This window comes from Pimephales promelas, chromosome 2, assembly GCF_988280905.1.
Source record: "Pimephales promelas chromosome 2, fPimPro1.hap1.1, whole genome shotgun sequence".
NCBI classification, from domain to species: Eukaryota; Metazoa; Chordata; class Actinopteri; order Cypriniformes; family Leuciscidae; genus Pimephales; species Pimephales promelas.
The window spans coordinates 16,915,037-16,942,550 of record NC_142770.1 but is presented as its reverse complement, the minus strand read 5'-3'; the positions used below and the strand labels follow the sequence as shown (position 1 = coordinate 16,942,550).

The following is a 27,514-nucleotide window of genomic DNA, read 5'->3' as shown; positions in this document are numbered from 1 at the left end:
TTTAAAAATAAAACCTAATTCAAAATAGTAATAAAAACTAACATATAAAAAAAATCTAATATAAAATATGTCTGTGTGTTTTACTCCCTTAAAACCATTGGCCTGATATTTGGATTGTTGATATACAATTGCCTCCAAAACATTTTGAATGTAGCAGATCTGAATGCTCAGTAAACGAAATATGCTTTGAAAGAGAATTTTACATTTTACTACAGCGTTTAACCTATCATACAAGAATCTAAGCGTTACTACCAGAGTTGTGTCTAAAATGAAAATAAGTTTTGGTACCAAGTGCCTGAGAAAAAAAAAAAAAACTAACAGATTTTTTTAAATGTCTTTCCAAATGAATTGTAAAGTATTTTTCTTGACATTTTCAAGCGCAAATTGCACTAATTACATTTTTACATGGAGGAAACAGAGTGGCTTTCTGCTAATGGTTTATATACTGCCCAAAAGCTCCTATTCCCCATAGAATAAAACATATGGTTACATGAAAATCTTCCCTTCTACCTGAGAGAGAAGTGTGAGTTACTGAGAGAGCGAGAGAATGTGTTTTACAGCAGGCAGCAGTTCTGGCGACCGGTCCGTACTGTCAGCTGATTCTGCATTCCGCCGTCATGAGGAGTAACTGCAACTCAAAACCAGTGAGTCTGTGCAACATCACACAATGCCCAGTTAATATTGTCTAACTTACTGAGTTACTTCATTAGAAAAAAGCAAGGCTTCTTTTTTATGTATATGAGTAGGGTTATAATTTGTGCCATCAAGAACCTTTCAGTGAACAGTTCTTAAAGAACCATTTCTTTCTTAATGTAAAGAATAATATTTTAATAATCTAAAGAACCTTGTGTGCATTTGAAAGGTTCCATGGATTCTATGGAAATGTTCTTCATGAAGCCACAAATCCCAGCAAAGAACCTTTATTTTTTAAGAGTAGGTAAATGTGTGTGTCTGTGAGAGAGAATTCTAGTTATGTGTGTTTCATGGGAGAAATGTCTCTCTCTCTCTCTCTCTCTCTCTCTCTCTCTCTCTCTCTCTCTCTCTCTCTCTCTCTCTCTCTCTCTCTCTCACTCTCTCTCTCTCACACACACACACACACTCTCACTCACACACACTCTCACTCACTCTCACTCACTCTTCCCCTTTCCAGAAAAAGCAAGACCTGTAGTAATTGGTAGGGTGGGAACACGGAGTGGTGTGTGGGTGGGTGAGTGTGTCTTTTGGCATCTTCTGCTGTTTACTGTCGGCACCTCATTATCACGGTCATGCTGACTGTAAAGCATCATAAGGTTGTTCAAATTCAGTAGCCAGATCCGAAAGAGAATCTACAAAACACTGCATCATTAATTCATTTCATAGCATGGAGAACAACACCCTACTAAACTGAACCTCTCTTAAAAAAAAAAGTTCATGCATTACCTGGGAATTGAACCTATGACTTTTGTTTTGCTTGCACCATCCTCTACTGTTTGAGCTACAGGAATGCAACTGTACAAAATTATTATCACTATTTAAAAAAAACCCAAAAAACAAAAAAACAGAGATTTGCATTTAGTTGGCATATGCTACGGATGCTTTTTGTCCAAAGTGTCTTTTTGGTCATTTTATTACATTGATTATCACTCCTAAGCAATGGGGAAAAGGTGTAGGGTTCCCTTTTTGGCTCATGAATTTCCATTACTTTTCCATGACCTTTCCATTAATTTGTAATTAACTGAGCAGAGCATAAGTAGAAAAATGTATTCTCAGTATGAAAATATTCACGACATATAAGGTTTTATTAACAGTGTTTTTTTTTTTTTGGTTATTTTTTGTTGTTGTTTTTTTTTTTTTTGTTTAAGAAGTTGCCAGCCATCATCATTATTTTTATAAAGATTATAACGTGCATAAGCAATGCTTTTATCATTTCTTTTTTTGCATGTTTTGATCCAGAGATTCAGTACTCTTTCAGAAGTTGCGTAATACCGCATAACTTTGAAAACATGGAAAGCCGGAAAAATCTGTCAGTGAAAGAGTTAATTTCCATGAATCTATCAGGCACTGGCATGTGTTAATATTCTGAAATTTACAGGTTTTACTTTAACTTGGGAACCACAAGTCTCAATGCAAAAAGTACAGGGTTCAGATCCCGGACGAGCCCCCAGTTTATGTCCATAGTAAGGGTCATAAAGAGGCCCGCAAAGCACATGAACTAACTTTTGGACACAAACTTTAAGTAGCACTAAAAAAGTCAGAATTTTACTGTGTTTTTATAAATGAATAAAACCATCATTTTAGTTTTTAAACATTTTTTTGCTGTAAATTGGACACTGTAGCCAGAAATCAAAAGCCAAGGCTTCAGAGCTGAATATGTTCAACATATGTTCCAAAATGTTGTAAGGCTGAGCATATAATCATATTATTATGTCAGCATCAACTATATGGTTGACACCTAGCATGCTCTTCTTTATTTGTTTATTGTGAATTGATGGCACATCTGGAAGCAGTCAGAAAAGGAGGAATGGAAATTTGACTATATTAGAATCAGGGCAGGGCGATAACAGAGCTGTGGCATGAAACCAAGCAGACAAATGCTGCGGTTGTACATTTTGGCCAAAAAGCACATGGATTCCTGCTCTCTGCAGAGGACGTGTAGGGTTGCTGTTATTCCGTCATGCTAGTCCTTGTGGTTTTGATCCTCGCTTGTCAACATATTTCTTGTTTGACCTTTGGCTTCATCGCCAAAATCTGTACTACAGATTTTTTTCTGGAATCATTGAACATCGGATGTAGGCAAGAGGGAACAATGTGAGATGCTTGTTTAAGGCTTGTGAGTTTGATAAATAATCACAGAGATTCGACTGGGCCTGGCTGTGAACAGAGTTGTTGAGTTCAGAATGAACAGAAGCTTTTATGAGCCATGTTTTTTCTCTCTATGAAATGCTTCTCTCGAGATTTTTTCAGCATCTCATTTATGATTAATAATGGTGGGTATCATGGATGCAAATGAGAGCTATTGATTATGATATTCTGTGTCCCTTTTCAGACATGGACAGCAGCGACTGAGAAATGTTATGATGGAATGTGTTTTTGTGTCCACAATTTTTTTTGGGCGGGGAGGGGTATAGAGAACATTGACCAGTTGTTCACTTTGACATGCCAGTCTTGTCGAATACAGAGAAAGAGTTGTTTTTCCTAAGTTACAGTTCTAGGCTGAATGTAGTCAGCACTAAGAATGACACAAAATACTCTGAAAACATATCTCTGGATAATTGGAAAATCATTTCTGAGGAACGAAGTGTTTGGGTTGGGTGATTGAATGAGCAAACTGATGAATGAACGAATGAATGTGAAAGGTTGTAATAAATAGGAATGTCACTTAAAAATAAGATTAAGGAATCAATTATCTTTTTAATAATTAATTAGATAAATTATTTATTAATTTAAATCAACAGTGAAGTTAAACTGTTTAAAAGTATGTTTTCAATTTGAAAAGTGATTGCTAGAATACTCTACACTCACCTAAAGGATTATTTGCAACACCATACTAATAATGTGTTTGACCCCCTTTCGCCTTCAGAACTGCCTTAATTCTACGTGGCATTGATTCAACAAGGTGCTGAAAGCATTCGTTAGAAATGTTGGCCCATATTGATAGGATAGCATCTTGCAGTTGATGGAGATTTGTGCACATCCAGGGCACGAAGCTCCCGTTCCACCACATCCCAAAGATGCTCTATTGGGTTGAGATCTGGTGACTGTGGGGGCCATTTTAGTACAGTGAACTCATTGTCATGTTCAAGAAACCAATTTGAAATGATTCAAGCTTTGTGACATGGTGAATTATCCTGTTGGAAGTAGCCATCAGAGGATGGGTAGTGGCCATAAAGGGATGGACATGGTCAGAAAAAATGCTCAGGTAGGCCGTGGCATTTAAACGATGCCCAATTGGCACTAAGGGGCCTAAAGTGTGCAAGAAAACATCCCCCACACCATTACACCACCACCAGCAGCCTGCACAGTGGTAACAAGGCATGATGGATCCATGTTCTCATTCTGTTTACACCAAATTCTGACTCTACCATCTGAATGTCTCAACAGAAATCAAGACTCATCAGAACAGGCAACATTTTTCCAGTCTTCAACTGTCCAATTTTGGTGAGCTCTTGCAAATTGAAGCCTCTTTTTCCTATTTGTAGTGGAGATGAGTGGTACCCGTTGGGGTCTTCTGCTGTTGTAGCCCATCTGCCTCAAGCTTGTGCGTGTTGTGGCTTCACAAATGCTTTGCTGCATACCTCGGTTGTAACGAATGGTTGTTTCAGTCAAAGTTGCTCTTCTATTAGCTTGAATCAGTTGGCCCAACAAGGCATTTTTGCCCACAGGACTGCCGCATACTGGATGTTTTTCCCGGTTCACAACATTCTTTGTAAACCCTAGAAATTGTGCGTGAACTTTAGCTATAAAAACAAATGGAATCTTTTAGATGTTAAGGCAACCTCCCTATAGATCCTAACTGAGCAGATTGTGAAATACTCATACTGGCCCGTCTGGCACCAATAACCATGCCACGCTCAAAATTGCTTAAAATCATCTTTCTTTTCCATTCTGACATTCAGTTTGGAGTTCAGGAGATTGTCTTGACCAGGACCACACCCCTAAATGCATTGAAGCAACTGCCATGTAATTGGTTGATTAGATAATTGCATTAATGAGAAATCGAACAGGTGTTGCTAAAAATCCTTTAGGTGAGTGTATATTCATAATGCATTACTTCCGTTATTTTTAAGTGTCACTCCTGTAATTTATGTATGACTCCACCACATTTTTTTTCAGCATTTATAAAAAAATTTAAAATACTTATTTAGCTTCTGTATTGTTGGCGTTGTGGCTGTTCAGAACAGAGTGGGTTTTCTATTCATTATTGTTGTTAATGTATATATATAATGTAATGTATATGAGTTTTTAACATGGTTAAATAAAGGTTACAAATCACATGCCTTAAAAAGGTGTGCTCTCTCCCTGAGAGAACCTGAATATAGAGTATGGTTTGAACAGATCAGACTGTAGATGGTTTAAATATGTGGAAGAGGTGGAAAGTATCTTTGGAGTCGCAATCAACCTTGCTGGCAGGATCCCAAGAAAAATGGTTTATGTGTTACTTAGTCTTTTCATTCTATTCAGGCTAGATCAATCAAGATCTCTGATTACAGTAGCTCACAAAAGAGAATCAAAGCTCTGGCATCCCACCCACACACAGATCCCAATACGTCTGTGTGTATTAGAATCAAAAACTGATTCCGTAACAAGCATTCCAGGTTTTTTTTTTTCACTCTCAATCAAAGCAAGATGCCCCCTCCACTATGGGGTCGGCTTCGGTTTAGGCTCACGGTCTAGGTGGCTGGGTTTCCCATTCATCAGAGTTTCAGGACAGACCTGAAATGACATGGCTCTCAAGCAACCAAAAGAATAAACAAAAAAGTAAGAAATAAATCAAGTTGTCTGTGCCAAAGTGTTCTGAAAATAAGGTTTGACAATAGGTGGGCCTTTTTGTGCATTTGTGTAACTTGCAGTGTAAAGTTTTGTAAAAGTGGCATCACATTGTGGCAGTCTACATATTTTATGCCTTATTGGTATGTGTGTGATAATTTAGAATTTTTGTAAGATTTAATTTGCAATATTAATTTATTGAATAAATTGCAGTGAATAGTGACTGACCTCCAGTGGTCATGTTTAAGTATAACAAATGTATTACCTCTGGTGTAGGTCCGTTACAGCAAACAAAAATCACTGTTTTTAATAAATAATGCGTTTAAGAAAATTCTATATGTTTTTCGTGTTTGATTAATAATAAAGCCTATAGTTTGGCATAGATATTATACGATATAATGTACAGTCCACTTTAAATCAGTTTTAATGTGGATCATGTGAGGCTGATTTGAATTTGGAGGGTCATTTCTTCCATCAATGACTACACAAATAAACATTTGACAAGCTCTTTTAATTTTGGAAAAACTTAAAAAAGAAACGTTTTTTTTTTTCACATGGTAATTGTGGTTATTGATATTGTTGATTTTACTTTTATATTATTTATGTATTCATATATTTTAAAATTAGTCTTTTCCTTGTTCTGCATGTGAATTAAATTGACTAAATACAGTCTTTGTATAGGCAACTTTGTATAAAGGGCAGAAGGCATTGAATTAACTTGAAAAAGATTTTCTTTATTATTTTTTTTTAAGGATTATAAAACTTTATTAGCTAAACAAATGTAATATTTTAGATGTTAAGGCAACCTCCCTAGATCATTTAATGAAACAGCTGCAAAATAGCTTCCACAACTTGACATGACAAAGATGAATACTGTACATCACGATCCAATTTTGCATGTTAAGAAAACCTAATGAATGTTTGGGAACTTCTGCCCATCAATAGTGGCTAGAAGTAGGATAGATGCATGCGATTAATACTAAAAGTAATAACAAAATAACAAAAGTATACGCAAGTTCACTAAACATTGCACTGTTCCTTGCTGTTTGTAGCACCTGCCACCTCTCTACATATGATTTTGAAGATTTGGCAACTGACAATATAAAAAAATTATCTGACATTCATAATTTGTGGTTGATTTTGTTTCAAACAATGAGCACGTTTACATCAACACCAATATGCTACCAAAAATCAGTTTATTGAAATAACCCGATTTAAGTTTGCATGTAAATCAGTAACATGCCAATGCAAGTAGCCGGTAAACTGGATTTACAAGACGGGGAAAAAAATGGTTAGGTTATTTCCCGGTGGTGACATCAAACGTAAGCATCCATGCATTTCACTCAGCGAGTAGACCTATTCTATTAATTATGTGAGTTGTGATGTTATACTGTTAAAGCATTAAAACCCCAGAATGTCATTTTGAATGCAAAATGTCACATTGCACAGACTCATTTTTTAAACTACAACTGTGCCACTTGTCCTTTGACTGCATGAGATGAGAACACATTTTCTATATTTCTTGGGTAAAGAAAATACGGAATCCCTGAACCACAACCTAAAGAAAAAAAAAATCTGTAAAAAAAAAATCAAGCATTTCGAGATTAAAGTCTAAATGTTTCAAGATTAAAGTCGAAGTGTTTCGAGATTTGAGTCGAAACGCATTGAGATTAAAGACGAAATGCTTCGAGATTAAAGTCGAAATGTTTTGAGATTAAAGTCGAAACATTACGATAATACAGTCTTAGAATCGTGTGCATTCATAACAGTGCACTGGATCAGAGCGTGTGTATTTGTGTAAAGAAATGCCAACGCATTCTCATCCTTTAACGTCATATAGAACGCTAGTGACAAAACGGCGCTATACTACGCACATGGCACCCGTTATCGTTAATATAACACGTGCTGTGAGGGCTAAGTTTAGGTGTGGGGTAGGGTGTACGTGTCATATTCACGCTAAAGGATTCATAACGTCTTGGGTTCGCGTGTTATATTAACGATAAAGGGAGCCATGTGCGTAGTATAGCGCCGTTTTTGCATATAGCGTTCTATATGACGTTAAAGGATGAGAACGGGCTGGAAATGCACATGTGAAGTCGAACTGCCATGGATCAACACAAAATAGTAGCTTTTTACTTTTATTGGGCTTTCAACAAAATTCTACACAGGTGATAATCTACCAAAAAGAATTACCACGGCATGGCGTTGCCTAGACGAGCGCGCAGACTCCGCCGGAGTAGCCTAGGTATCACAATCTGGTCCATAATTTATGTGGCAGTGTTTTTGAGGTGTTTTCGTTCTTGTCTAGGCAACACTATCTGGGTCGAGAACACAACAGTAACCGTTCTGTCTCCCTCTTCACCGTAAATACGTTCTGGATACATGTTAAGTGCATCATTCTTTATCCAACCACATGGCTGGATCATGTGATTTCCTCAGATTTAATAATCACTAATGGTGGTAGAGGAGAGATTCTCTGATATGATTGTAAAGCGCTTTGAGTGTAGGCCTAATAGACATATGAAAGCGTTCATTCATTCATATTCATTCATAAAGCTGGATATCTCCATCCAGTCTGAAAGTGTTTTCCGGGTTAGTTTTCCTATAGACTAAAGTTTAATCCGGCGCAGTACTGTAGATTGGCACCTGTTGAATTTCCTTTTGTTGAAACAAAACACACACATACACACAGTGTGAAACCCTCGCTATGCACCAATGCCTGTGTGTGTGGCAATGTGAAACAATGGCAAGCACACACTCAACTTCTACGGAAGACTAAATTCTCGTACTCTCGAAATGTTTCGCCTTTAATCTCGAAATGTTTCGCCTTTAATTACGAAATGTTAGATTTTTTTTTTTTTACTTTGCAGTTCAGGGCTTCCATAAGAAAAAGTCGGAGGTTGCAACATATTTCTTCTGCCCTACCGTGAAACACTCGCTAAGGCTGGATGCGCTTAAATCTGCGAATAAAGGGCCGTCAACACAGAACATGATTCTCCATTCTACTGCGCTTCGTTTCTATATTGTTTTTCAATGTAAACACCTGCTAGGCAGACGTCTTTAACTGTTGCTCTCGCGTCTCGTACATGACACAATTCTGAAAACGTGGGGCTCAAGTTAAAATAAGTTCAACTTTTAAAAAAAAGCGTCTCTTGACCCCTTGCTTTTCCTGTTCCACTGACCTGCTATTTTAACAGCAAAATCACATTCTGTGTGAAAAAGCCCTATGTAGGCTTTCCTGTCATGTCACACATGCCCACTTCAATATGCTGACAGAATCCAGGTTAAGGGACACAAATGCTGGGCGAAATCAGGGTAATGGGCAAAAAAAATGTAGCTCTACTTATTCTCAAGCCGTTCTTTTGCTGATAAAGGAAAATGGTTTATGCTTCTTGAGACGACCACATACTGTATGTGGTCATATAAACGTGTTAATCAGCTTCAGAACGTGCATGTAAACACATTTCTTGTATGTATATGCATGGGCGACATTTAACTCTCAAACTGGGAGGGCAAGAAAAAAAATCAAGTCTTTTTGCACCTGCACTAGCAAATTATTTGCCAAAATTTAGTTTGCTTGTTATTTGGGTAACACTTTATTTTGATGGTGCCTTTGATGGTGAACATTTTACTAAGTAACATTTCAACTACCTGTCAACTAACTCTCATATTATTAGACTGTCTGCTTGGGTTAGTTCACCCAAAAATGAAAATGATGTCATTAATGACTCACCCATATGTCGTTCCAAAGTAGACCTCCGTTCATCTTCAGAACACAGTTTAAGATATTTTAGATTTAGTTCGAGAGCTTTCTGTCCCTCCATTGAAAATGTATGTACGGTAAACACGTACATGTACTGGCCCTAGACTGTCCTTGTCTAGAAAGGAAATAAAGACATCATCAAAGTAGTCCATGTGACATCAGTGGGTTAGTTACAATGTTTTGAAGCATCGAAAATACATTTTGGTCCAAAAATAACAAAAAGTACGTCTTTATTCAGCATTGTATTGACTTCCGGTTCTGTTGTCCGGTTCTGTTCCGGTTCCGCGTTCAGTGATGCTGATGATGTAAGACGCTGCTGACGTGTATCTGGTGTGTCCGTGTATTCGGGTTCAAATAAATATTGGCTGGGCAAAAAAAATGCAAGTCTTCCTCTGTGTCGAAATCCTTAGACATGTTTGCGAAGATTGTTTTGGTTACAGTGTGTGTCTCCCTCAGACTGTAAACGAAGAACAGCAATACAGTTAGTACCAATGGTTGAGTAAGGCGTAGAAGTGCTTTACAACATGTTAGTGTGGGGCCTTTGCTGCTAGATTTTTTGTGTTTTCCCAAGACTACTAACCTTCTCTCCTATTCTCCATTCCACAGGACATGGCTGGGCCTCTCCTCTCTGCCCGCTTGTTTGTACTGGTGGAGCACTTGTGTCTGCTACATCATATCCATGCAGGTGCATTTTATGGACACAAGCCACTGCCTCAACAGCACCAGCCTCTGCCTCAGATACCTCTCCTGTCACATGGCAATGAAGGGATACCCCAACACCATTACCATGGAAAGGAAATGCCACACATGCCATATGGAAATGAGATGCCTTTGCTTCCTCATTATGGAAAAGAGCGTCCACAGATACCCATGCACATGGGTAAACCCATTGTAGGAAAAGGTTGGTAATTTGGCAAATTCTTTAATAATAATTTTGTGTCCAGCTTTTATGATATCACATTAATTTATATATATATATATATATATATATATATATATATATATATATATATATATATATATATATATATATATATACTGTATATAGTTACTTTTAAAAATTGATTTTAACGAATTGTGAAGGTAATGTTGACAAATATTCACTGGCAGGAAACAATTTTTTAAACTCTTAAAAAAACAACTCTCATCAGATTATTTTTCTGGGAAGATGGGTGTGTCTCTGTGCAATTTATTCATAGTAAATTTCTGTTTAATCTAATTTTAGCTCTACTGTATTCATCCATTAGGTTTAATACACACAATTGATACTGAATAATTTGATCCAAGAACACAAATACATTAATTTACTTATTTACCAATTCATTTTCTCATTCAGACATGCGAATAATCTGTGCAAGTGTTTCTGAAGTGCTGACTGGTTACTCTTTTCAGGTGAAACTATTCCAAGAGGAGAGAAAGGTCCACCTGGTGAGACTGGTCTAAAGGGGCCTCCAGGGCCCCAGGGACCTCCCGGACTTCCTGGTCATGTCATGCCAGGACCTCCAGGCAAACCTGGTCCACAAGGTCCACCAGGACTCCCTGGAATTGGAAAGCCAGGAATGCCAGGTTTGCCAGGAAAACCTGGAGGTATAGGTTTACCAGGACCAAAGGGTGAGTTGGGGCCAATTGGCGGTAAAGGGCCGTTAGGAATGCCAGGACCTCCAGGTCTTCCAGGGCCACATGGTCTACCAGGTGTGTCGAAACCAGGTGGACAAGGACTTCCAGGACAACCTGGTCCACGTGGAGAACCTGGACAAAAGGGATTCCCTGGGATCCCTGGTCTCCTAGGGCCAAAGGGTGAGAATGGGATTGGTCTCCCAGGACTGCCAGGTATAAAGGGACCTTCTGGACTTCCAGGACCACCAGGACAAGTAGGAATACCGGGAGTTGGCAAGCCAGGACTGAATGGACTACCTGGGGCTCCTGGAGGCCAAGGTAAACCTGGTGCACCTGGAGAACCAGGATTGGCTGGAGTCCCAGGGGAGAGAGGACAAATAGGACCACAGGGACAACCAGGCTTTGGCAAACCTGGTTTGGATGGCTTACCAGGGAAACCAGGTCTCCCAGGTGGAAGGGGCGAACCAGGTCTTTCTGGTTTACCTGGGGGCCCAGGCTTGCCTGGGTTTGGCAAGCCTGGATATCCTGGCCCTAAAGGTGATAAGGGGCATGGTGGTTTGCCTGGCCCTCAAGGCCCTAAAGGTGAAAAGGGTCACGGTGGCCTTAATGGAATGATTGGACCGCCAGGGCCAAGTGGCCTCCAAGGTCCTCCGGGTCTCATGGGACCCCCTGGAGGCATTGGTTTCCCTGGTCTAAAAGGAGAGGGCGGTGCAGTAGGACCTAAGGGACAACTGGGTCCAAAAGGTGAACCAGGGCCCCTAGGACATCCAGGCAAGCCAGGATTCCCAGGAGAATTGGGGCAACAAGGACCGAGAGGCTTACCTGGTTCCTTAGGACCTAAAGGTGAAAATGGACACAAAGGCCTACCTGGCCTACCTGGAGCCCCTGGAAAATCTGGTGTAAAAGGAGAAGGTGGATTTCCAGGAGAGAAAGGTCATCCAGGGCCTATGGGAATCCCAGGATTAATGGGTCCAGCAGGACCAATAGGCCCACCTGGGCTACCAGGCCCAAAAGGCCAATATGGACCACCAGGAAAACCTGGAATGCCAGGTGAGGGCAAACCAGGGCTTCCAGGCCCAATAGGTCCTGCTGGTATACCTGGAATGGATGGGTCCCCAGGTCAACCTGGAAGACCTGGTCCTCCTGGCCCACCTGGCCTACCTGGACCTCCCGCTCAAGCTCCGTTTATCGGGCAAATCCTTCCTGAGAGTGGTCCTGGGCTAGATGGGGCAAAAGGTGGTTACAAGAAAGAAAAGCCTGGAGAAGCCATTATTGGTAGGAGTGGCCTAGAGATGCCAGCATTTACAGCTCTGCTGACAACCCCATTTCCTCCAGTTGGGCAACCTGTTGTTTTCAACAAGATTCTGCATAATGGCAACCAGAATTACAACTCTCAAACTGGCATCTTCACTTGCAAAATACCTGGAATTTACTACTTTGTCTACCATGTTACTTGCAAAGGAAACAATGTATGGGTGGCCTTATACAGGAACAATGAGCCAGTAATGTATACATATGATGAATACAAAAAAAGTTACATGGATCAGGCATCAGGGAGTGCAGTGCTGCCCTTACAATTTGGAGACACTGTTCATGTTAAGTTACCATCAGACCAAGCTGCAGGACTTTATGCTGGCCCATATGTCCACTCATCATTCTCTGGGTATTTGTTATATCCCATGTGAATATGTGAAAAAAATGACCCATATAAAATCAATGCTACATTTTTCTTAAGTGAATTGTGCATGTGTCACCAGTACAAAGCCACTTTTTGTATCTGAAAAAGATGTAAGAAATTGATAATTAAGATATTCAGTCAGGTTTGTTTTATAGCAGATTGTGCTACAGTGGCAATGGAACTTCATTTATAATATACAAGAAAATGTTAAATACATGTTTTAAGGATACACATAATTACATAATATAAACGGTCTTTCAACATCTTAAGGTATTCATTCATCCATACTGTTAGCACTTTGATAGAACTTTTGTCACATTATTTATTTGCATATTTCCTATTGTTTGACAGTATATTGATTGTATATAGATGGGGTCACATTGACTACACATCAGTGTAAAATGATATTGGGACTATCATAATGAAGAATTTTCAGATTGTTGGATATGCACTATTTTCCTGCTGTCTTAGTAGTTTCTCATTGTGCCATCTCAATTAACGTCAAGAGAGTATGTGAGCACATAAGGGTTTACATTTTTAAGATTTTGCTTTTCAATGATCTCATTAACTAACACCATCAGTAAAATACATGAAATGTCATGAACCCTTACATTTAGGTTTTTTACACCCTATTGATTTGAGTATATCAGATCATTGTTTATCAAAATAAAACTCAAGGGTATTTATTGTTAATGAGCACAGTATATCAATATTTAAACGTCGATAAGGCCAGAGTTGGGTTAGTTGGGTTAGTTAGTAATTAGCCTGTTAATTATATCTTCAACAGTGTAATTAGACTACTATACTTATTACTCTCTCTAAAAAGTATTGCATTACTTACTAAATACTTTCTAAATCCCATACAGTATTGACTAGTTGAACAATACAAGGATAAACTAAGCTGCTCTTTTCATTCTTTCAAATAAATAATTTAAAATTGCGAAAAACGATTCTTGAACTGAACATAGTATTTAAAAGGAGAAGGTTACATAAATAAATAAAAAAATAAAAAAATCCATTTTAACATTAGATGTTACATTTTGATGTCAAATCCACTATTGTTTCATAAATAATTGTTCTATACTCTATACAGTATTACATTAGAAGTAACTCTAATTAATTTTTTTTAAAGAGTAAATTGAAAAGTAATCCCTTACTTTACTTTTTCAAGGGAAAAATAATTAAATTGCAGTAATGAATTACTTAGTAATGAGTTACACCCAACACTGGATATGGCCAAATGAACACTAAGTTAAACGGAAACAGTCTTAGGAAACTATCTGTAATTTATTTTTAGTTTTACTACTGAATGACTCAGTTTGTATATGTGCATAGAGTGTGGGGCACAAAAAAGAATTTATTATTTGTTTTTAATTTTTGACAACAGTGCTGAACAGTTAAACATGGAGATACAGATTCAATGTCATTGTTGTGTGTTTTTTTTTTAACAAAATAAATTAACAGAAATTTTGTGAATTTGTAATTAGGGAATTCCACAAAAAATAAAGAATCCCTGTTTTCAATCTTGATGCTGACCATCTTTTATGCAATTTTGTGTCAGAGGACACACTTAGCCAGACACAATGGCAATGTAGGCTATTGAACAAACAACCACATTTATACTCCATTTCATGCTTGTTTGAATGAAATTCAAACAAATTCATCTTAGTATACATGCAATAAAATTTATATATAAAAATTATACATCCATAAAAAGTTACAAAGTTAATTTATATAAACTTTTGGCTGTATTGAACTTAGTTTAGAGAAATATGTTTAATCAGTTACAAAAATCTATTTTACATATCAGGGAACATATATGATTAGTCAAAACAAATCATGTCAACAAACTATGGAGTGTAACTTCTTCAAATGAGACCTGAATTGAAAGAGAGCCAATTCCGAATGTCTGAATTTGCCTACACTTTAAAAAAATGTGGTCCAATTTTGGATCAAATATGGTCAAACCCAAATTTTGGGTTAAAAATGTAATTAAAACATTTACAGTTGAAATGAAGTTGCATTAGCTCCAAATAGAGTTATAAGGCCATCTAGTGGCTACAGTTGTGCAATATCATGTTATATATATTCTTTCCACAAGAGGTCGGTAAAGACACCAAGAGTTATTTTGAATTTAAGTTGAAAGAATGTGCTTAAATTACTAAATTACTATTTAATTATTATTTGTTGATTAAATCTAGTAATTGAGTAAATCTAGTAAAAAAAAATAAATAAAAATATTATCAAAATGAAATAAAATAAGCTTTCTGGACAAAAAAAAAAAAAAAAAACACCCACAAGTGAAGGATTTGCTCCAGGACGTGAGGGAAGGATGATGGTTTAATAGACCTCAAACAGACCAACAAAGAGCTTAGAATGACACAAAAGTTTTACATATTTTCCCAATTGATTTAACCAATGTAATGCATAATTTAATAACCAAGTGTATGCTTTGTATGATCTATCCTAGATGCAAATCTCGAAACTATTAGTGTTTCCTACTCCGCACCAGTGAGGGCGATATTGAAATATGTCCAAACGAAAGCACATGTAGAAGAAGAGCTACTTTGATCACGTTTCTACCCTATGGTTTCTACTGTGTCTGAGTATATGAAGTAGTTTTCTGGTTCAAAATAAGGTAGGCATTTTATACTATGCTTGTTCATAAATGTAATATGTTAGTGCGTGTCTGCTTGTTTGTAAAGCCGTTTATGACTGTGAATGAACATGTAACTTATGGTTTCTGTGTGAAATCACTGTAGGTAGCGTCAGCAAAAGCTGTAGAAGTTGGCTTGAGTGACAGATAGTTGGGATCTTTGTTTTAGAATCAGAAATAGCTTGACAATCAGTAATATTCAATACTAAATCATATCATACGTGGATACCATTAGGATCAATTTGTTTTACTGATCAGTACGAGGTCGTGAAGTCATAACAAACAAAAACTAGTTTAAACTTTAAAAGGCAAGTTAGGATATTTCACTAAAGCAGGATTCACGGTGGGATATTTCGCATTTGAAAATAGAAAGAGCAAATGCAGTTTCTGTATAACAAGCTATAGTTTGATTAAACTAACGTTAGTGAAGTGTTTACGGAAGCGTATGCTACGTTACATTACTCGCGCATTGCATTCATAGCCATTCTTTGTGAAATAATTATTTAGTCAAGCGACACAGAATTTTAAGTTTATTCCATGGTGAAATTCTAATTTTGTCATGTAAGTTACATGTATTTTTCTATAAATGTATACGTGAAACTCAAAATATATTTGGCAGAATGTAACGTTACCTCCAGCCTCTGTTCGTGTTTCTCTGGTAACTTTTCGGCCTTTCCGTGGTTTACACGTTGTTACACGTTGTGTATGCAACTTGTGCGCATGATAAACTGCAACGCGAGTGAGCTGTTTGTGTTTGCCTCATGTAACGTTAGACTTTCACACAGAAGAGAGTGAGGTAAATTTCGAGTTTACCTTTACCTCAGGTTGTCGTCGACGGTGTTGGGTTGCCATGGCATCACGAGCAGGGCCGCGCGCCTCAGGAACAGACGGCAGCGACTTTCAGCACCGCGAGCGCGTGGCGGCACATTACCAGATGAGGTACGTAAGTGTAAACAATATGATTCGTAGTAATATTTTAATCTTCCGCGTATGGTAATTCCTGTTCTACAGTACTTTTTTTGATCTCGTAAAAACAAAAAGAGTCGAAGAAAATCAATTTAATGTTTACAAAAACCATTTATAGTGCTTATAGTACCTTGGAGCATTAGTTTTGCATTATGAAATAAGTTTTAATTTTTCAGTTTTGCTGTAAATTTAAGTTTAGTTTTAGTTAGTTTCATTAGTTTAAATTTATTTTTTGTTTTGTGATCACATTTCTTTTTAGTTTTAGTTTAAGACATCTTGACAAATAAAAAAATGGTTTGAGATTGAACAAAGAACCAAATAAAAACTTAAAAGTAAAAATGATTAAACATGCAGACAAAATCATTAATATTAAACATGAAATCTTTGTGAACCATGCCTTGTTTACTTGTTTACAGTTTTCAGGTTAAAAGAAGTTGCGTCTCATAACCTTGTGTTATTTCCCATTACACTGCCACCAACACATTCTTTGTGATCATTCACTTAGGACTTGCGATGTTCTACGTTACGGCCCTTCATTGAGCGTGTTCCACAGAAACTTGTTTGGAACTTGGGATAATCCACTTGTAGTCGTAGACCAAGTACTTAAATTATTTAAAATTAATCAAAGGCAATTCTACAAAAAAGGCAATTCTACAAAAAACACATTATAAATGTTGCTAAAACATATTACAAAGACTGTGAACTGTGAAGTACTGAAATGTGGAGTTAGACCGTTCAACAGTTTTTCACCATTGCAATTTTACGGATTGTTTGGGCGGGGCTAAAACAGGGCTCGATGATGCACTGAAGCCCATGAGCTCCTGGAGACGCCCCTATTTGATGACACACAGAGTCTGATTTCTCCCCTAACACACAATAACACTCCCCGAGCACATTCGCATTCACTGCTCAATCGCGAGTGACTGTCAGTACAACTACAGCTGAGCCTACAGTTTTCTAGCTAGCTATGCCTTCGACACAGAAATGCATTGGCTACTACCTGGATGCGATCATGTACAAAACAGATCGGTATCTTTTAAATTCCCTAAAAACGATCACATCAAGACGAGGTCTTTAGAGAACCAACCTTGGTGAAGAGCTGAGGATCACTGTCAACACCCGCCTCTGTAGTGATCATTTTACACTGGATAGTTTTATAAACTTTCCTCAGAGACAACTGGGATTAACTCATAATCCACTGTTACTGGTGAACGGGGCCGAAACGGCTATCTCCCGCCTCAGTGTTCATCCTCCCGTCGCGAAAGCAGTATCAGCTAATATCACCATCAACAGCTTTCCCGTGAGTGGGCGTGGCTTCAGCGCAGCCAGCGGACACGCCCCCAGCGTTTGAGAACAGAGATAACTGCTAATTTTTAATTTTTAAAAAAAGCAGTTTTAATTTTTTTTTTTTTCTAAGATTTTGATAGCTTATTTTATGTACTTGCCGGCTTTTTTTATCATTCAAATTTGGCTGGGTGGCTAATAACACATTTTTCTGTGGTGTGACAAACTCAGAACCCATAATTAATTTTGACTTTACAGGGACTTTAAGACGTGATGAGGCCTTAAAACTACTTAAAAAATACTAATGTATTACATTTTTAATCTCTGAAGTTACAAACTGATCCTGTTGAACTGACCCCTTCTCAATCCCTCCAGTGTGGCCCTGAAGTCTGAGATCAAGAAGCTGAACATCGCTCATGCAGTGGTCTGGTTTCTTGTAGCAGCACAGGTGGTGGTCAACCAGCTGAACCTGGTATCCCATAAAGTGGTGGCCTCTCCATACCAATGGGAGTACACATATCTTCTGAGCATCATACCTACAGTCTTCAGCTTCATGGCTTTGCCGAAAAACAACATCAGTTACCTGGTCATCTCAATGATCAGCGCTGGGCTTTTTTGTGTGGCTCCTATTCTTTATGGAGGGATGGAGATGTTTCCAGTGGCTCAGCAGCTTTATCGCCACGGCAAAGCTTATAGGTACATCTTTGGCTTCTCTGCCGTGTCTGTAATGTACTTAGTCTTGATTATTTCAGTTCAAATACATGGCTGGCAGATCTACTACAGCAAAAAGCTGCTGGATGCCTGGTTCACCAACACACAAGAGAAAAAGAAGAAATAAGAGACTGCTGGAGAGTAGATGTCTGTCAGCTTCTTCTCTGTGTCTTTGTTTCCTGAGGGCTCTTTGATCACATACGTTTTTATGATTACCTGACTAACTAATTTGAGCCTATGAAGAGATCAGATTTGTTAAACCAGGATCTTCTGTTCTTCCCACCCACTGGCTCGCGGCCCAGATTCTGATTAGGTCTGAACTTCTGCCTTTGTAATCTCTGTCTGTCTGCCACCATGTTTTCCACATGCTGTGTAACATGTCCTGTTCCTCCACAAGGGACGTCCCTGCAGTTGCACCTCATTGCAGTACACGAGATCCAGGGGGAGGAGTTGGATCCAGATCTAAGGGGTGGAGATGGGTAGGATTAGTGGTGGGGATAGGAATCAGAGGACGGAGATGAGTAGGTTTAGGTATATGTAAGGTGGGAGGAGTTGGAGCTGGATCCAACTCCTCCCCCTGGACTTCGTGTTCTGCAGTGAGGACCATCTCCGTCCCTGGGAAATATATCTTCAGTTATGAAAGTTATCCATTTACTACAGTAATGTATGTAAGACAGTCTGCTTTTTTCCACGAATCATCTTGCAATTAAAATATTCAATATGTATACATTTTTGTCCGTTTTTCAATATATAGACTTGAGCTTACAAAATTTAATATTGGCTAATTATTTAATTTTTATGCCCTCTTTTTTTCTCTTTATATATGATATTCCACCGAACAACAGTAGTAGGGTATTGGTTTCTAGAAATGGCCAGCAGATAATTAACTATCTGTGACGTAGTAAGGGTTGACATTGGGTTTATGTATTTACTTGAGATTTGTTACTTTTTTTAAAATAAGCCATAATTTGTGACTGCAGTGGTGTCAGTAATGTAATCCAAAAAGTAAATTTGAATCAAACCAGCCTATAATAAATAAGCAAGTCCATCAGACGCACCAATTTTCCAACTCTTTAAACTGATAACGAAAATAACATAATTCTGTCTAAGTGACATTGGGATATCCAAGCTCTATTATAGTTTCAAGTTGATGCATGAGACTGGCTTTTGCTGTAGACTATTTCTTTAGGTCTCATCCTTTTAAATCCTTTTGTAGTCAGTATGTGAGTGGATAACAGCTGAGTTGATGTGAAGGTTTCTAGGTAAGTACATATCCTTCATCACTCTCATGGATGCACAGGTTCTGAGCTTTATAAGCTTACACAGATTAACTGTTTAACCTTTGCACCTCAGTCTTCTTTCTTTCCTATGGAAGTTCTTGTGCAACACGTTTCTGTCATCATTCCAAATTCAGTCATAATCTCAAAGTACGTTTTCATCATTAAACCATCAAATCTGCATTCAAAAAATGCTGGGTTCAGACAATTGGGTAATATATATATATATATATATATATATATATATATATATATATATATATATATGTTTTAAGTGCCGTTTTCTTTCCACACGTTCCCTTTAGCTTCTGTTGCATCCTACAACTTTTACTAAATATATATTTATTTTTTTGAGTAGGCCATGAACTTGAATCAATAGCACACTATTTTATGGTTGTAAAAGACTGCTCTGGATAAACAATCTTATGGGCAAACTGCTCCTATTCTATTTTATATGTGTTATTTAAAATGGAAAAAGGTTAAATATCAGGTTTACTGGTCACTAGCCCAGCAGGCCTTGTTTGTGAGGTGGAGTTGTTCGTGATGAAAACCACTGACAGGAAAATACTCGTCTCGTCTGAATGTTCACGTCATCATACAGGTGCACGTGCATAGCTACATTTAGGCAACTAATTATTTCTGTACTAGAAAGGCAGAAACGTTTCTACATCATAATAGTTTTCTGCTTTTGGGGTTTTTGCACTATAGAGAGATTCGCCATTAATTTGCCTGTTGTTCAATGGCGTAGCTGAAGTGCGTGATTGCTGACAATAATTTGCATCTAAAACGAGGCTCACTTTGAATAACAAAAGTGAAGTTGAGAAAAGGGTAATTAATCTTTAAAAGTTTGACATATGTCAATCTTTTACACAATGCAGTGTTTATTTGGACGTGAATTCCGTTTGTTTGCGTCGTATAGTGTCTGTGTAACCGCGTGTGCCTGCTTTGAATCTCTTCGTGTTCTACAGTGATTCATTCTTATATAATGACGTGTACACAAATATTAAGTTATTTACATAATATTTGGCACATTTGACATGTTTCTTTAAAACCCTTGAAGTCCACCCAAATTCACTGACCCTATTGGCTGGTCATCTGAAGAAGAAAAAAAAAGTCGGGAAAGCTGCATGAGGATGAGTAAATGATAATTTTCATTTTGGTTAGGCTAATAGTTAGGCCTACTTGACACTTTTATCCAAACTAGTTAGGCTATGCCCGTGTAGGCCTTGTAGGTTCTCTAATAATTTTAGTTCAGTAGTAAAATGCAGTTAGGCTATGTCCAATGTTGTCACTGTCATGTAATGATACCACCTGTCATGTTTCTTTTCATGTTTGGTTTTTGCAAAACATTGCCCATTACCGTGTCCATAGCCTTTTCCCCCTTAGAAATGCAAATATCTGTCATGTCAAACTCAACATCTGAGATCCTCCTACATAAGTCATAACCAGGCATGCTCGAGAACCAGATCATTAATGTGGAGATGATGGATCGCTTCATTCTGCTGCTCATGTTTCTTTCAGGTAAGTTATTGTAACATTACAGGCTAACTTTCAGGAAAAAAAGATGTAATGCAGGGATTTTTTTTTTACGAATAGATAGAGGTTCTTCTCTCTCTCTCTCTCTCTCTCTCTCTCTCTCTCTCTCTCTCTCTCTCTCTCTCTCTCTATATATATATATATATATATATATGGAGAGATATCTAATTATATATTCTTTATTAACATAGCTCTCATTATGGCATTAACACACAAAGAGGGAAAACAATCCTGTTTTTATATGTTTTCTGCAATTCGAAAATTATGCCCAACAGGGGTACTTTTTTATTTGTGAAATATTATTACAATTCAAAATAACTGTTTTCTATTTGGATATATATATATTAAGATGTTTATAAAAAAATTCAACTCCAGGCACTCAGTGGGATGCAAAAGATAAAAAGCCTTTATTATTTTAAGGGTTAAAACATTAAAACGTGTATCGGCCCAATGGCCTTCATCAGGGTGTTGGTCTACAGTATATATTAAAATGTAATTTATTGCTGCAATCAGCATTAGGGGAGAGCAGGGCACAACTCTGCTACAAATGAACACTTAAAATTTTATTCTAGGACCTACCATTTTCGTAATAGTAAAATTATTATTAATAATAAAAATAACAGTAATAATACAATTAAGCCAAAATCTAAATTTAAAGGGTTTATTGCATTAAAAACAGGCCATATTTTGAAGAAATAAACAAGTGATCAATGCATAGTAAACTAAAATTTTATCATTTTAAATTCAACATTGTTTGTGAAAGTCCAACAAAGTTAAATGTATAAATAAATACTCAAATCTGAAAAGTTGTGTGGCTCCCTGTTTTCATTTGATTATCATTGTACACATGGCGGCTTAGTTGTAACACAGTGTTACAACTAACCCCGCTGTGTATTACATATTTTAAACCTAGCTAACAGTTGCTAGGAATTGCTGACATGTTTCAAAACGGTGCTATGTTTGAGCAAACAAGACAGTGATTAAGGCAATATAAAGTTAGATTTGGAAACGTATACACCCAACTCAGAAACCGGAAAAAAACCCCTATCATATAAAAATTCACTTGCATGGTGTCAAAACACTCTTTGTCTAGTATCTTCACGAAATAGTATCAAAAATTTCCAGCGAGAGAAAAAGAGCGGAAACACAACCTGCTTGATCCTGACTATGTAAAAGGTCCATGTTACATTTAACCCCGCGTTAGATTGTGCCCCTTGCTCCCCTACTCCAGTCTTCAGTGTCGCACGAATCTTCAGAAATCATTCTAATATGATGATTGGATCAAGAAACATTTCTTATGTCACAGCATTTGTCTGAAATAGAATATGTTGTAAAATTATAACTGTCTTTACTGTCAATTTTGATCCTTGCTGAATAAAAGGATTTATTTCTTTAAAAAAAATCTTACCGACGTAACTTTTGAATGGTAGTGTAATATTAGAAAAGATTTCTATTTCAGATAAATGCTGTTTTTAAACTGGTTTCAACCTTTATAATATGAAGAAATGTTTCTTAAGCATCAAATCATCATATTAGAATGATTTCTGAAGGATCATGACACTGAAGACTGGAGTAATGATGTCGAAATTTCAGCTCTGATCGCAGGAATAAATTACATTTTAAACTACATTAAAGTTAAGAAAAGTTATTTTGAATTATAATAATATTTCACAATATTACTGTTTAAAAAAAAAACTATATATTTTTAATCAAATAAATGCAGCCTTGGTGAACATAAGAGACTTCTTTTAAAAACATTAACCCATCCCACACTTTTGAATGGCTGTATGTTATATATTATATTAGTGTGCTATTGATTCAAGTTCATGGCAAATATTCCAGAATTGATAATTATACAAAAAAATGTAATTGAATAAATTCAATTTATCCATCTTGATTTGACTAAATTACCTTGTTTGTTATTATTTTAGACTATATATAATTATACAAAAAAAATAAATTCAATAAATTTCATTTGACTAAATTACCTTGTTTGTTATTATTTTAGTGTATATATATATATATATATATGAATTTGTATATGAATGATTAAGGTTTAGGTGAGACTTGTACATACGTTTAATTTTTTTTGAATGCCAATACTTTAATAGCCAATATAATTTTATGAAATATCCCATTGAACTTGTCAGTTTTTAATTGTATTGGCTGGCATTCTAATATGGATGGCCCAGGTTCGGCGTATTTGCATATGTCACGGTCATTTAAAGAATTACGTGCAGGAATTTCACTTGCAAATGACCTCAAGGTACAGAGCTGTCATGGGTTGGTCTATCTCTATAGTATACTGTACTTATTGGGCCAGGGAAAGCGGCCCAATAAATGGGTTTATAAAACAATAGGCCTTTATGAAATCACATTGTACCAAACATTTTGTGCTGATCCTGATCAAATTGTTCCTTCTTTTTGAACAGCATTTACAAATGAGGGGTCAGTGACTGCTGAAGGTGGAACAACTGAAAGTTCCTTCGCAAATACTACTACACTTCTTAATACCACTACCGTCAGTTCTCCAAACACCACAACATCTGAAACTACAACCATCCCGCCAACAACTACAAACACCACTACAACTCCTACCACTACTACCACCACTATCACTCCTACTACCATTCCTACTACCACCACTATCACTCCTACTACCATTCCTACTACCACCACTACCACTCCTTCCACCACTACCATTCCTACTACCACCACTACCACTCCTTCCACCACTACCATTCCTACTACCACCACTACCACTCCTTCTACCACTCCTTCCACCACTACCATTCCTACTACCACCACTACCACTCCTTCTACCACTCCTTCCACCACTACCATTCCTACTACCACCACTACCACTCCTACTACCACTCCTTCCACCACTACCATTCCTACTACCACTACTACCACTCCTTCCACCACTACCATTCCTACTACCACCACTACCACTCCTACTACCACTCCTTCCATCACTACCACTCCTACTACCACCACTACCACTCCTACTACCACTCCTACTACCACTCCTTCCATCACTACCACTCCTACTACCACCACTACCACTCCTACTACCACTCCTTCCATCACTACCACTCCTACTACCACCACTACCACTCCTACTACCACTCCTACTACCACCACTACCACCCCTACTACCACTCCTTCCACCACTACCATTCCTACTACCACCACTACCACTCCTACTACCACTCCTTCCATCACTACCACTCCTACTACCACCACTACCACCCCTACTACCACTCCTTCCACCACTACCACTCCTACTACCACTCCTTCCACCACTACCACTCCTACTACCACCACTACCACTCCTACTACCACTCCTTCCACCACTACCACTCCTTCTACCACTCCTTCCACCACTACCACTCCTTCTACCACTCCTTCCACCACTACCACTCCTACTACCACTCCTTCCACCACTACCACTCCTTCTACCACTCCTTCCACCACTACCACTCCTTCTACCACTCCTTCCACCACTACCATTCCTACTACCACCACTACCACTCCTACTACCATTCCTTCCACCACCACTACCATCCCTACTACATCTACTACCACCACCATCACTCCTAATACATCTACTACCACTACTACCATTTCTACTACTACATCTTCTACCACCACTACCACACCAACTAAAACCTTATTAAAAGCCCGGTTAACCACAACTGCAGCACCAATTATCAACCCTAACCTGCTTTTAAGCACTCCTAAACCTACAGGTACGCATTGCAGAGTTCTCTGAAACCACATGTCAAACTCCGCTCCTGGGTGGTCACTCTCCTACACAGTGCAGCTCCAAAACACCTGCCTGGAAGTTTCTAGTAATCCTGAAGTTTTTCAGCTGGTTCGGGTGTGTTCAATTAGATTGGCACTAAACTGTATAGGAACCCTCCAGGAACAGAGTTTGACATCCCTGTCTCAAAACCAGGCCTGTAAGACCATGGGTGCGTCTCAATCAGCTCCCGAGTTGTGAATTGGTATATCGTGTGTACACAGGTAAGGACGCTAGTCACTATGGGACAATGATTACTCAATCTCCGGCAACGTGACTATGTGCAACGTCAACGTATAGTGTTGTAAAAAGTTACCGTTGGTATTAATCAACAACAGGCAGGAATGATATCTTTATAATATTATTTGTTATGCTTTGTAAATGCATAGTTCTGTTGCATATCCTTAAAACGTTTCATTTATTAATTATAAATGTTAACTAGATGTGTTCACTACCTGTCTAGCATTGTGTGTTTATGGTGACATGATAAAAAACGATTTGTCTTTTCAAATCTTATAAATCAATACATTGAGTTGGCTCTTGCATTTTATGTTTCGCGCTTCAGAAATGTGATGTAATTACTAGTGAGCAATGCTCCCCTAATAGTGAGCAATGCTCCCCTAATCTCAATGCTCCCTAGTTTTTGTGGTACATTGTGGGATTTGTTAGGGAGCGAACGTTCCAGTGCACTGGAAGGATTTTGCGAGTCACGACTGAGACGCCCTGATCAGTGTCCGACTACTGAACTAGGGAGCTGATTGAGATGGACCCAATTTTAAGACTTGATCCAGGATGACGTTGACTTGTTGACATGACAGTACCCAAAATGATTTTGTTGCAGGTACTACCTGTCCAGAAGAAACACTCAACGGTTTGACCTTTCCAGTCACTGTGATCGGCCAGTTTAATTATTCAACACAGCTATGCCCTCCAGGAACAACCAGTGGTATGTTTAAAGTACATAGATAAGCATGATGCTAAATAAATAGCAAAAATATTATTTTTTTAAAGAAATGAATACTTTTATTCAGCTTGGATCTATTGCAAATACTCAAAAGTAGTACTAAATACATTTATTATGTTACAAAAGATTTCTCTTTCAAGTAAAGGCTGTTCTTCTAAAATTCTATCCATCAAAGAATCCTAAAAAAAAAAAAGATCCTGATGTCCACAAGAAAATATTAACTTTTCAAAATTGTTTCTTAAGCATCGACTAATCATTTTAGAATGATTTCTGAAGGGTCACGTGACACTGAAGACTGGAGTAACTGCATCACAGGAATAAATTACATTTTAAAATAGAAAATATTTTATATTATTATAATATTGCTGTTTTACTGTGTTTTCGGTCAAATGAATCCAGCTTTTGTGATTATTAGACTTCTTTATGAAAAACAATAAAAATCTTTCCCCAAACTAATAAATGGTTTAATATGCAAAGGATGTGTGTGTGGGTGTGTGTGTGTCACTAATTATAATATGATGTTGACAAACTACACATTATGTATAAAACTCAAGCCTCATCTATTGTACAATAGAAATCGTATAACATCTGTACAGTGAACTTAATTTGGGTCAGAAGTACATATAACATGCTAAAGTGCAACTATTTTAGTTTTGTTTGTGTTCTTAAGTTAACCAGTTTAACCTGTATGACTTATATGTGTCCTTTAGCTGGTGTTCCTATGGCTTCGGCTCAGTGTTTGAAGTTCACACTCTTCAACGCATTTGGTGGACTTAAACTTCTGAACTGTGACTTGACCCTGGAGCTGTTCGAAAGCAAAGTCAACGTCTGTATTTACATCTTTGAAAAGTTTGAACAAATTCACATTCATTTTGAATGACAATTTGTTTTATTTTAGATATGTTCGGAAAGATTGTTGCACTTTGTTAAATATTACATAATATATATTTTATATATATATATATATATATATATACTACTCTCGCTGAGTATAATTGCACTATAGTCCATGTACTGAAAGTGAAATGTAGTGAGTGAAGTAGTGAAATGTAAAAACTAAATATTCGATTACACTTTATTTTAAAGTAAATATACATAAAGTACTAAGTAATAATAATTGGCTACATGTACAGTACTTACTACAGGGTTAGTTGTGTGTAATTATGAATAATTTATAGTTTTTACTACAGTAACTTCATGCAAAGTGTAACATAGATAGATCTCTCAATAGATTGAACTCTGCCATTTTAATGTGCTTTTGATAGACAACTGATTGACACAGTGGTTTTGATTGTTGTATTTAGTTAACTCTGGAAGAGAATATGCATGTTGCAGCCAATGTCCAGATGCTCACATCCAAACCTGAGCAGCTGACGTCCCAGAACATCACCTCTGCTGCTATGACTGCCAATAGCCTGCTGTCCTCCACAGCGTTAAATGAGGCAAGAATCCTATGACTTTCAGCACATGTAGAAACATTAATGTGCCCAAATTATGCTATTTTAAAGGGTCCTGATTTTGTTTCGGAGGTCTCCTACAGTAGGGTTACAAGCATCAAAGTTAGAAAATGACCACTGTCATTCAAAGATTCAGCCTCCCTAAACGCCTTCTTACTATGCTCTGATTGGTCAGATGGCCCAGTCTGTTGTAATTGGTCTTCTCTGCTCTGATTGGTCAGATGGCCCAGTCTGTTCTGTTGTGATTGGTCTTCTCTGCTCTGATTAGTCAGATGGCCCAGACTATTGTGATTGGTCTACTCTGCTACGGTCTAGTCTGTTGTGATTGGTC

General features: G+C 37.6%; 2 protein-coding genes across 2 annotated transcripts; both read left to right on the top strand.

The window, feature by feature from the left end:
• The first annotated feature begins 480 nt into the window (after positions 1-480).
• col8a1b (collagen, type VIII, alpha 1b) lies at positions 481-14,051 on the top strand. Its single transcript, XM_039694612.2, has 3 exons — positions 481-644; positions 9,836-10,130; positions 10,622-14,051. The coding sequence occupies exons 1-3, from the start codon at positions 618-620 to the stop codon at positions 12,529-12,531; spliced, it is 2,232 nt and encodes a 743-aa protein (XP_039550546.2). The 5' UTR covers positions 481-617; the 3' UTR covers positions 12,532-14,051.
• A 971-nt stretch (positions 14,052-15,022) lies between these two features.
• Positions 15,023-18,868, top strand: jagn1b (jagunal homolog 1b). Its single transcript, XM_039695068.2, has 3 exons — positions 15,023-15,162; positions 16,005-16,119; positions 17,806-18,868. Exons 2-3 carry the CDS (start codon positions 16,031-16,033, stop codon positions 18,266-18,268), a joined length of 552 nt encoding a protein of 183 aa, XP_039551002.1. The 5' UTR covers positions 15,023-15,162; positions 16,005-16,030; the 3' UTR covers positions 18,269-18,868.
• Positions 18,869-27,514: the final 8,646 nt, after the last annotated feature.